General features: G+C 44.3%; 1 protein-coding gene across 1 annotated transcript in view; it reads right to left on the bottom strand.

Annotated features, from left to right (window-relative positions):
* Window positions 1-9,590: 9,590 nt before the first annotated feature.
* The window catches only part of LOC108540338 (gamma-crystallin D-like), a 10,199-nt gene continuing 7,141 nt past the window's right edge, over window positions 9,591-12,648 (bottom strand). Inside the window, exon 3 of the mRNA XM_017889352.1 lies at window positions 9,591-9,863. Coding sequence (XP_017744841.1) covers window positions 9,591-9,863 — 273 coding nt within the window. The remainder of the gene's footprint in view (window positions 9,864-12,648) is intronic.

Here is a 12,648-nt window from a genome sequence, read left to right on the forward strand (position 1 = left end):
TTTTGCATGAAGAATGAGAGAAAACGTACACAGGCCAGGCACAGCAGCTCACACCTGTAATCCCAGCACTTTGGGAGGCCAAGATGGAAGGATAACTTGAGCTCAGAAGTTTGAGACCAGCCTGGGCAGCATAGCGAGCCCCTGTCTCTACTAAAAATGAAAAAACAGCTGAGTGTAGTCGCACACACCTGTAGTCCCAGCTACTCAAGAGGCTGAGCCAGAAGGATCACTTGAGCCCAGGTGTTCAAGCTTGCAGGGAGCTATGATCGTGCCACTGCACTCCAGCCTGGGACCTTGTCTTAAAAAAAGAAGAAAGGGGGCCACGCATGGTGGCTCATGCCTGTAATCCCAGCACTTTGGGAGGCCGAGGCGGGCAGATTACCTGAGGTCTGGAGTTCAAGACCAGCCTGACCAACATGGTGAAACCCCGTCTCTCCGGAAAATACAAAAGTTAGGCAGGCATGGCGGTGGATGCCTGTAATCCCAGCTACTCGGGAGGATGAGGCAGGAGAATTGCTTGAGCCCGGGAGGCGGTGGTTGCAGTGAGCTGAGATCACTGCATTGCACTCCAGCCTGGGTGACAAGAATGAGACTCTGTCTCAAAAAAAAGAGGGGGGAAGGGAGGAAGCGGGGGGTGGAGGGGAGGAAGAAAGGAGAGAGAAAATGGAATATTGTAAAATTGTGAGAGAGACAATAACTTGCTTAAAACTTGTTTGATTAGTAGTTGAAGCATTAAGTAATCATGATGCAAATCTTCTAATCAAAAACAGAATTGTGCTTTGAGTAGTATGCTTTTAAAAGAAATTAGAATCAAATTACTTAATGCAGAAAAAAGGTCTCATACCTCTCATTAAATATTTCAGCAGTTAGCAGTTTATATGAGGTTGACAACTCTTTTTGCTTCAGGAAACAAAAATGAAATGGCTTAATTAGCAAAATCATTAAGGAAAGACTTTTGTGGAGGAAAATATGCTTTATCAGAAGCAATGCAAAGAACAGTGAATATTGTTGGGAACTACTCCATCATGAAGTCAGAAACATCTAAAATCTGAATTAACGAAGATAATATACACTTCAAGGAAAAAATCAAAACCAGTGAAAGAAGACAATATTTTCATCATTAAGAAAAGTGAATGAGTTTATAATAACCAACATGTACCCTAATGCCCAATTCAAAGATGCTTGTAGACACCTTCTTAGTGATAATAAACTAACATTAACATAGAATGAAAGAAACATTCTGCATCCGGAATATTTGTCAGGAAACAAGGACCAAGACATTCAGGGCAAGTCATGCTTTATGTGTTTTTCAGTTTCATTTTTGAGAATAACTTTTGGCCGGGCGTGATGGNGTGGTGAAACCCGTCTCTACTAAAAATACAAAAATTAGCCGGGCACAGTGGCGTGAGCCTGTAATCTCAGCTATTCGGGAGGCCGAGGTAGGAGAATTGCTTGATCCTGGGAGGCGAAGGTTGCAGTGAGCCGAGATCGCACCATTGCACTCCAGCCTGGGCGACAAAGCAAGATTCCGTCTCCAAAAAAGAATAACGTTTAAAATTTAAATGTTTGCAGTATTATCTTTCAATTATTTGAATTGAAACAATTTGAATCATTTTATTTGGCATTATTTTGTGTTAATGTTCCCTTCTTTTAATATATTCTATTGTCTAACTCAGGTAGAAATTATTTTTATGTGTCATTGAAATGTAGTGTAATCTTGTCTCAATATATATGTCCATAATAATAATAAACCATGTAACCCATTCATTTATTATCACTGTCTGGGGGGATTTCTTGTTTGTTTTGGGGGAGGTTTTATTAGCAGAAAGCCTTAGAAACTTTTGTATAATCCCATCACAGAAAATGGTTCGCTATTTACTAGTGTGGTCAGTTGTTGTTTTTAAAAACATACCAAGAAGGCATTATGGAAAAATGTAGAATAACTTGTGATTTTGAGGATTGCCAAGAATTCTCAAGAATTCTAATTTTTTGTTCCAGAATCCTGATGATTAATAACTCTTAGAAATTCTCAAACACTAGAACAGTACCTGGCATAGAGTAGACGTCAGCAGATATTTAGAAGAATGGGTATTATTCTGTTTAATAGTCACACCAATCCTGTGAAGATGATGCAAATGTGCCCATTTTACACGTTAGAAATACTTGGATCTCCTTTGAGGTTCCTATAAGACAACACCTTTAGGAATCTTCGAAGTTCTTTTGTTTACTGAGATGGTCTATGAGGCACATCCTTGAGATTACTAGGCCTGCCCTTAAATTTTTCGACAAAGCATGTTATTCTGGATTTGACCTTAGGCCCTAGAGATATTTTTTATTTGGGAATCTTTTAATGGGAGAGACCAGGGATAAGCAACAGGTTTATTTTATAATCCAATATTTGTACTTTTCCATTTTTGCCAAGAACTTGAACAATTTTTCTTTTTTTCTTTTTCTTTCTTTTTTTTTTTGAGAGAGAGTCTCACCCTGTCGCCCAGTCTGAAGTGCAGTGGCGTGATCTCAGTTCACTGCAACCTCCGCCTCCCAGGTTCAAGCGATTCTCCTGCCTCAGCCTCCCAAGTAGCTGGGACTACAGGCATGCACCACCACACCCTGCTAATTTTTTATATTTTTAGTAGAGACGGGGTTTCACCACATTGGCCAGGCTGGTCTTGAACTTCTGATCTTGTGATCCTCCTGCCTCGGCCTCCCAAAGTGCTGGGATTACAGGCGTGAGCCACCGCACCCAGCCCACAATTTTTCTTTAGATCATCTCTCCCGTCTCATATTTTGTCATAGGCAACTGAAAAAGCCAGTTGGCATCTTCTACATTCTGCTTGGACATCTCTCTAGCCAACCCCACAAGCTGTTAAGCACCTTTTCTGTTTTCCACGTTCCCATAGGCGACAGTGTCCTCACACTTTCTGTCACTACATAAAAAGAGTCCTCTGTTTTCCAGCCTCTATAAATACTTTCCTCAGTCTTTCACACCCTCACCCATAGTCTCCTCCTGGCTTCTTCTGCTTCTCTCTGACACTCTGTCCCAAAGTCAGTGCCGCATGGTTTGGTATTCGTTATGATAGCACCCCACTCCAAGTACCAAATTCTGCCCAAGTATCTGTTGTTACCGAGCCATACTGTAGTGGCTTGAAACAACCATTTATCATGACTATCTTCAAACAGGGCACAGCAAGGGACGGCTCATTTCTGCTCCAGAATGCCTGGGGCCTCCGCTGCAAGACTAGAATAGTGGGGGGACTAGAACAACCAGGAGTTGGCTGGGCATCTGTTTCTCTTTCTCCCTCTGTCTCTCTGTCCCTCCCCAGCCGCTTTTCCACACAGTTTCTTCCTGCAGCTACCTTAGGCTTCCTTATTCGATGGCAGCTTCTGGGTAGTCAGACTCTCACAGGGAAGCTCGGGGCTCCAGTCAATGTCCTCAGACACAGGAAATGGAAGCTGCCAGTCTCTTAAAGCCAAGCTTGGAAACCAGCACAGTGCCACTCCTCAGATATTCTACTGGTCAAAGCAGTCAGACTCAAGGGGAGGAGACATAGGTCCCCTTTCTCAATGCGAGGCGTGTCAAAGAAGGTGTAGTTGTCTTTCATCTATTATTATTCACCTATTTTACTATGGTTATAATAATATGGTAAAGCTTTGTGACAACATAGATTATAAAACATTAGTATTACTATTGAGAGGGAGTCTCAGTTTGTTGCCCAGGGTGGAGTGCAGTGGCACGATCTCAGCTCACTGCAACCTCTTTTGCCCAGGTTCAAATGATTCTCCTGCCTCAGCCTCCCAAGTAGCTGGGATTACAGGCACCTGCCACTGCACCTGGCTAATTATTGTAGTTTTGGTAGAGACGGGGTTTCACCATTTGGCCAGGCTGGTTTTGAGTTCCTGACCTCGTGATCCACCCGCCTCGGCCTACCAAAGTGCTGGGATTACAGACGTGAGCCTGTAGTCCCAGCTACTCAGGAGGCTGAGGCAGGAGAATCGTTTGCACCTGGGAGGCAGAGGTTACAGTGAGCCGAGATCGTGCCCCTGCACTCTTGTCTGGGTGACAGAGCGAGACTTCATCTCAAAAAAAAAAAAAAAAAAGAGCATTACAAAGTAACTGAAAAAGTTAACTGCAGGACATAAAAACCATGAAGAAAAATCTGAAAATGGGGAACGGAGCGGTCTCTGTGGAGAGCCTGATGGTGAGACTTAGCTGAGAGAAGATGAGTTGAATTTTATGGAAAGAAAAAATAGTAAGGTAAGATAAGGTTTATCTTATTCCCAAGCCAGGGCCCTGAAGGGTGAGGCAGGTGGCCACAGAGTCAGAGTGAGTAGGAGAGGGTAAGTTTTTTTTTTTTTAATTTTAATTTTTAAATGTTTTGTAGGTACATAGTAGGTGTATATATTTAATGGGTTACATGACATATTTTGATACAGCTATGCAAAGTGTAATAGTCACATCAGGGTAGGTGGGGTATCCATCCCCTCAAGCATTTATCTTTTGTATTACAAACAATCTGATTATACTCTTAGTTATCTTAAAATGTACGATTTCATTATTTTTTCACTATACTCACCCTGTTGCGCTATTAATAACTAGGTCCTATTCATTCTATTTTTGTGTGTGTCCATTAATCATCTCTGTATTAGTCCATTCTCACATTCCTATAAAGAAATACCTGAGGCTGGATTATTTATTTAGAGATGGAGTCTTGCTCTGTCATCCAGGCTGGAGTGCAACGGTGCAATATTGGCTCACTGCAGCCTCTGACTCCTGGATTCAAGCAATTCTCCTGCCTCAGCCTCCCAAGTAACTGGGATTACAGGTGTGCGCCACCATGCCCACCTAATTTTTGTTCTTTTAGTAGACACAGGGTTTCGTGATGTTGGCCAGGCTGTTCTTGAACTCCTCATCTCAATGATCTGCCCATCTTGGCCTCCCAAAGTGCTGGGAGTACAGGCATGAGCCCTGCCGAGACTGGGTAATTCATAAAGAAAAGAGGTTTAATTGCCTCACAGTTCCACAGGCTGTACAGGAAGCGTGATGCTGGTATCTGCTCAGCTTCTTGGAGGCCTCAGGGAACTTACAATCATGGTAAAAGGCAAAGAGGTAGCAGCATGTCACATGGTTGGGGCAGGCGCAAGGGAGAGAGCTAGCGGGGAGATGCTACACACTTTTACATAACCAGATCTCATGAGAACTCACTAATTATCATGAGAACAGCACCAAGGGGTGATGCTAAACCATTCACAAGAAATCTGCCCCTGGGATTTAATCACCTCCCACCAGCCCTCACTTCCAACACTGGGGATTACAATTTCACATGAGATTTGGGCAGGGACACAGATCCAAACTATATCAATCCACACTTCCCTCCTCACTCCCTACTACCCTTCCCAGCCTCTAGTAACCATCCTACTCTCTATCTTCATGAGTGAAGTTGTTTTAATTCTTAGCTCCCACAAATAAGTGAGAATATGTGATGTTTGTCTTTCTGTGCCTGGCTTATTTCACTTAACATGATGACCTCCAGTTCCATCATGTTGTTGCGAAAGACAGGATCTCATTCTTTTTTATGGCTGAATAGTATTCCATTGTGTATATGTACCAGGAAAGGGTATGCTTCAAAGCCAGAGTCTGGTGACCACATAGGGCTTTGGGATCTGGGTTTATTTGCAGTGCTTTCCTTTCATGTGGTACATAAAGCCCCAAAGGTATGAGAACATGAACTATATTTGTGAGCTGTATCAACAGTTCTGAATTCCCATCTGCTAAATCAGAGTCAGCTGGGAGTATGAGGGTTCAGACTGTCAACCTAAACAAGAGAGGGACTCTCTAAAAGTAAACAATATTTCTTTGGGAGTGGAGCTTTGCAATGGGAATATGCATGCCATAGTAAACTATGTGCATATTCAGGGAGGTTAAAGGAAGACAAAGGTTTTCAAAGGAAAAAATGAGGATTACATAATTGTTTTCAAATAATTATCCTCGACTACAAAGATCATTAACAAGGGTGACACCAGTCTAAGGTTGAACAGGCAGTTGCTGGGCAGATGTCCTTGCAGAAGTATTTTTAATATAAAGTTGCAATGTTCTGTGTGCAAGGTTGTGGTTTTTGCAGTCTTTTGTGATCGTTTTTTGTTATCAAGCATATAAGCACGAGAACCTTCTCTTTATAACCTTCCCTGTCCCTATTTGTCAGGGTTTTGTTTTCTTTTAATTGGTCACTCTATTTTGATTCTGACAACTTTCTTTTTCTTTTTTTTTGAGACGGAGTTTCACTCTTGTCACCTAGGTTGGAGTGCAATAGTGCGATCTCAGCTCACTGCAACCTCTGTCTCCCAGGTTCAAGTAATTCTCCTGCCTCAGCCTCCCGAGTAGCTAGGACTGCAGGCATGTGCCGCCAGGCCCAGCTAATTTTTTTTGTATTTTCAGTAGAGACAGGGTTTCACCATGTTGGCCAGGCTGGTCTTAAACTCCTGACCTCCCGTGATTCACCCGCCTCAGCCTCCCAAAGTGCTGAGACTACAGGCATGAGCCACTGCGTCCGGCTGATTCTGACAACTTTCACAAGGCAGAAAGACAAACATCACTTAAGGGAAATATCTGAAGCAACCTGAAGGTGCATAGCTTGGGTGTTATTTATTTATTTTTTTTCTTTGCATGTGGTTTCTTCCTTTCTATTTTTTTTTTTTTGTATAGATGAGGTTTCGCCATGTTGTCTGGGTTGATCTGGAATTCCTGGGCTCAAGTAATCTGACTGTCTTGTCCTCCCAAAGTGCTGGGATTACAGGTGTGAGACACTGTGCCCAGCAGGTATTATTTTAGATCAAGGTTGTGGCTTTCAAATGCAGAAATGGGCAGAAGAGGAATAACACTGTACACTGTCTATTATCTCTGAATACAATCAGTTGTCTCTGAATACAGTCATTATCTCTGAATACAAACAGTTGGTCGAGAGAAACCAGAGACTGAGCTTGAAAATGAAGTGGAGGAAATATTTGAACATGGATATGGGGTCTGCTTTATTCATGAACTCAGTGTTTCATAAATTACATGTGGGCCTGTCAGACGTTGAGAGATGGAGGATGAAGACTTTTATTTTTTGTTTATTTGCTTTTTTGAGACGGAGTCTCATTCTGTCACCTAGGCTGGAGTGCAGTGGCATGATCTTGGTTTACTGCAGCCTCACTTCCCAGGTTCAAGCAATTTTCCTGCCTCAGCCTCCAAAGTAGCTGAGAGTACAGGCACGAGTCATCACGCCCAGCTAATTTTTTGTTTTTTTTAGTAGAGACGGGGTTTTGCCATGTTAGGCTGGTCTCGAACTCCTGACCTCAGGTGATCCTCCCGCCTTGGCCTCCCAAAGTGCCAGGATTACAGGTGTGAGCCACTGCGCCCAGCCAACATAAAGCTCTTTTAAAAAGCACGGTGTAGATGCTGGATTGTCCATTCAAAAAGGCCACACCCTTTGGGGTGAACACAAGACCAATTGGCATGCCTCTCTTCACTATCTCTTAGGAATGCTTAGGATGTGTCACAAAGATCTCAAACAATTTATATTTGCTTAATAACCACTGGCTAAATTATAAGCTTAACCTGCATATACTGCATAGCTGAGTATATTTTAAAGGTGCAAAATAACCTCTATTTGTGATTTTGGAAAAGGCTTTTAAATCATATTTGCCTTCCTTCTGGCCAGCACAAGGTGGAGCTCTTATCCAGACTAAATAAAACCATTTTCTAAATGGAAGCGATGGAAGCTACTTTAAACAGTTGACACTTAGGAATTTTTATTCATTTAGTCTCTGTGTGGCACAAAAGGCTTCCAACTCTTTGCTTAAAAAAAGAAAAAGAAATCATAGAGTCACAAATCAAATATAAAGGAAGATGTGAGAAGAAGAGTACAAAGAAAAAGGAGATTCATGAATCATGAATGGAAACACTTGTTAATAATAAATTCCACTGATGGTGAATTTAAGCACAGCGAGTTGAGTAGACCTCATAGTCTCACGATCTTGTTCCTAAGCAAAGTAAATGTCTCCCTGGTGTTTAGGTGGTTCAGTGGCCTAATCAACAGAAAGTTCAGCTTGGAATGGATCATAGCCCCCTTGTCACCATCACTCGGTCTCTGTGGCTGTCTCTGCTTGGGCCGACTGTCCAGGCCACGTTCACTGCCTGACTCTGTCACCAGGCCAGGTCCTGGCCCAGGAAAGAATATTTGCAATCCATAGTTGCTCTGCCTGTGGATGGTGGTTAGTTTGATTTGGAAAGAAGCAGGAAGTGTCATCTTGGTCCTGGATCCAAATCTTGTTTTCCAATAAAGCTTTACCTAAGTCAGTAAAATGTAAATCAGAGGAGAGAAATTATTTGAAAATTGTGTAATTATTTCAGAATTAATGTCTCGGCCGGGCACGATGGCTCATGCCTGTAATCCCAGCACTTTGGGAGGTCAAGACGGGCAGAACACAAGGTCAGGAGTTCGAGACCAGCAGCCTGGCCAACATAGTGAAACCTCGTCTCTACCAAAAATACAAAAAATTAGCCAGGCGTGGTGGCAGGTGCCTGTAGTCCCAGCTACTTGGCAGGCTGAGGCAGGAGAATCGCTTGAACCTGGGAGACAGAGGTTGCGGTGAGCGGAGATTGTGCCATTGCACTCCAGCCTGGGCGACAAGAGTGAAACTCTGTCTCAAAACAGCAACAACAACAAAAAAAAAAATTAAAAAAAAAGAATTAATGTCTCAGTGGGGTTCAGGCATCAGCATTTTTAGAAAGCTCCATGGGTGGCTGAATGTGGTGGTTCATGCCTATAATCCCAGCACTTTGGGAGGCCAAGGCAGGGGGATCCCTTGAGGCCAAAAATTCAAGAACAGCCTGAGCAACATAGGGAGATGCCCACCTCTACAAAAAAAAATTTTAAGTCGGATGTGGTGATGCAACCTGTAGGCCCAGCTACTCGGGGGAGCTGAAGCAGGAGGATCACTTGAGCCCAGGAGTTTGAGGCTGCAGTGAGCCGTGATTGCACCACTGCACTCCAGCCTGGGCAACAGGGTAAAAAACCTGTCTCTAAAAAAAATAAATAAATAAAATAAATAAAATAAAATGCAGATTCTGAAGCAGCAGGTCTGGAGTGAGGCCTGAGATTCTGCATTTCTGACAAGCTCCCAGGGCATGCCTTGTGCTGCTGGTTTTCAGACCACACTTTGAGAGAAAAGGCTTTTACTCAGTGGGCCCCAAATGTTCCACATCATAACCCTTCCCAGGGAGCTGGTTAAGCCTCACAGATGCACAGGGCGCTCTGTGGAGGTTGCTGATTCAGGAGGTCTGGGAGTCTGGTTAAAAGTAACTTGCCCCACAACAATCACTAGTAAGTGGAGATGGGTCCCGGCATTCTGGCCCCAGAGCTGTGCTCTTAGCTGCTGCCTCACAGCCCCTTTCCACTGATACATGCAAGAAAATCCACATGATTCCCAGCATGATTTTTGCTGAGCCCTTCCAAGGAGGCTGAAAGGAACAGAGAACACATTACTGCATGGAACACACCGGAAATATTTTATTAGTTTCCAGATGGAGCAAAGGATAGAGTAAAAACATTTCAGTAGAGCTCCACAGCTCTCCTCAGGGAGCCCACTCTGGCATCTGCGGCCCCCCAGTCCTGGCACCGCCTGTAGTCCCCGGGCCTCAGCAGGTACTGCCGCCCCCGGTAGTTGGGCAGCTCGTAAAGGACCCAGGAGCCCTCCAGCACGTTGAAGGAGTGGATCTCACTGAGGTGGAAGCGGTCTTGAAGGGAGGGGCAGTCCTCAGTGATCTCCACCATCTGGCCCCTACAATCCTCTCGCTCATGGATCCTGATCCTGTGGGAACTGGCCTGGGGGTTCAGCAAACAGCAGAAGAGGGAACGTCAGAAAAACCTGACTTCCTGGGAGGATGATTTAAAAAATTTTTTTTCTCGGCCGGGCGCGGTGGCTCCCGCGGCGGGCGGATCATGTCAGGAAAGCAAGACCATCCTGGCTAACACGGTGAAACCCCGTCTCCACTAAAAATACAAAAACAAAATTAGCCAGGCGTGATGGCGGGCGCCTGTAGTCCCAGCTACTCGGGAGGCTGAGGCGGGAGAATGGCGTGAACCCGGGAGGTGGAGCTTGCAGTGAGCTGAGATCGTGCCACTGCACTCCAGCCTGGGCGACAGAATGAGACTCGTCTCAAAAAAAAAAAAAAAAAAAAAAAAAAAAAAAAAAAAAAAAAAAAAAAAAAAATCCTGTATCAACAGTGACTCAGCTAAAAGAAAGACACTGCTAACACCAGGGCTGCTGTGTATAGTTGGATAGGTTGTGCACTGTGAAACTCAAGAGGGCACTATTCCCTGTTCATTTGGTATGAATGGTGCTCCCTAGAGTTTTCTGGTACAATCTACATGAATAGACACGCTGGTCCTGCTCAGGACCACTTTTAAATATTTTATGTATTTGTTTTGATCTCTCCTTCATAAATTTGTGATGGTTTGGGGCTCTTGTTGGATGACACATAAAATAATAAGATTTGTTTTTTGTTTTTCTTTTTTTGAGACGGAGTCTCACTCTGTCGCCCAGGCTGGAGAGCAGTGGCGCCATCTCGGCTCACTGCAAGCTCCGCCTCCGGGGTTCACGCCATTCTCCTGCCTCAGCCTCCCGACTAGCTGGGACTACAGGCGCCCGCCACCTCGCCCGCTAATTTTTTGTAGTTTTAGTAGAGACGGGGTTTCACCGTGTTCGCCAGGATGTTCTCAATCTCCTGATCTCGTGATCCGCCCACCTCGGCCTCCCAAAGTGCTGGGATTACAGGCATTATAGAATGAGACCATCACTTCTGTTGTCCTTCCCAGCTTTTCCCCATCTCCCCTTTTCCCTAGTTTATAAGACAGGAGAAGGGGGAGAAAGCAAAAAGTTGGAAAGAAACAAAAGTAAGATAAATAGCCAGACAACCTTGGCACCACCACCTGGCCCTAGGAGTTAAACAAAGTAATAATAATAACATCAACCCCTGGCCTAAACTACTTGTGTTATCTGTAAATTCCAGACACTGGGTGAAAAAAGCATTGTAAAACTTTTTGTTCTGTTAGCTGATGCATGTAGTCCCCAGTCACGTTTCCCACTCTTGCTCGATTTATCACGACCCTTTCACGTGGATCCCTTAAAGTTGTAAGCCTTTAAAAAGGCCAAGTATTTCTTTCTCGGGGAGCTCGGTTCTTAAGACGCCAGTCTGCGGCGAGTAAAAATCCTCTTCCTTCTTTAATCCGGTGTCTGAGGAGTTTTGTCTGCGGCTTGTCCTGCTACAGCATGAGCCACGGCTCCCGGCAAATAATAAGATTTTGAAACAAAAAGGCAAATGTATTCCTGGCAAAAGATATTATTTTGAATCTCAATAGCATTAGGAGAAGCTAGAGGGAGAGAAGGTTGAATTGCTTTTACCCAAATGAGGCTCAGATTGGTGGCAATACAAGAAGAAAGTCCAGCCCAAGCAATCCTTCATCCATGCCTTTCTGTTTTAAGCCCTGCTACTCAAACATGCCGAAAAGCAAGAGCCCTCACAAAGGGAACTAGGTTTCAGTTCTTACCTCCAACATGTGCTCTTACAAATCAGTTTTAGGTAATACCCAAAAATGGAAGTTCAAGATCATGAAGGAGCAGCTGGGCATGGTGGTTCATGCCTGTAATCCCATCACTTTGGAAGGCCAAGGTGGGAGGATTGCTTGAGCCCAGGAGTTCAAGACCAGCATGGACAACACAATGAGACGCTATGTCTACCAAAAAAAAAAAAAAAAAGAAAAAAAAAAAAAAAAAAAGAGGTGGGAAAATCACTTGAGCTCAGGAGTTTGAGGTTGCAGTGAACTATGATCACACTACTCAAGCCAGTCTGGGTGACAGAGAGAAACCTTGTCTAAAAGGAAGATCTTTTTCTTTTTTTTTTGAGACGAAGTCACAACTGTGTCACCCAGGCTGGAGTGCAGTTGCACAATCTTGGCTCACTGCAACCTCCACCTCCCAGGTTCAAGCAATTCTCCTGCCTCAGCCTCCCAAGTAGCTGGGACTACAGGCACTCACCACCACACCCGGCTAATTTTTTATTTTTAGTAGAGACGAGGTTTCACCATGTTGGCCAGGCTGGTCTTGAACTCCTGACCTCAGGTGATCTGCCCGCCTGAGCCTTCCAAAGTGCTGGGATTACAGGTGTGAGCCACCGCGCCTGACCATGTCTCTTGTTTTGAGCACTTGTTCTTCCTTCATTTGTTTATTCCTTCCCATTGCCTCAATGCTTTTCTTCCTCCACATTAAAATATTCTTTAGGGGCAGAGCACAATGGCTCATGCCTGTAATCCCAGCACTTTGGGAGGCCGAGGCGGGTGGATCACCTGAGGTCAGGAGTTCAAGACCAGCTTGACCATTATGGTGAAACCTCGTCTCTACTAAAAATACAAAAATTAGCCAGGTGTGGTGGCGTGTGCCTGTAACCCCAGCTACTCTGGAGGCCAAGACAGGAGAATTGCCTGAACTCGGGAGGCAGAGGTGGCAGTGAGCCGAGATCATGCCACTGTACTCCAACCTGGGCAACAGAGCGAGACTCCATCTCAAAAGAAAAAAAAAAAAAAAATTTTTTTTTTTTTGGTCCTCGAATTT

Source organism: Rhinopithecus bieti, unplaced genomic scaffold (assembly GCF_001698545.2).
Source record: "Rhinopithecus bieti isolate Rb0 unplaced genomic scaffold, ASM169854v2 scaffold_17939, whole genome shotgun sequence".
Taxonomy (NCBI): domain Eukaryota; kingdom Metazoa; phylum Chordata; class Mammalia; order Primates; family Cercopithecidae; genus Rhinopithecus; species Rhinopithecus bieti.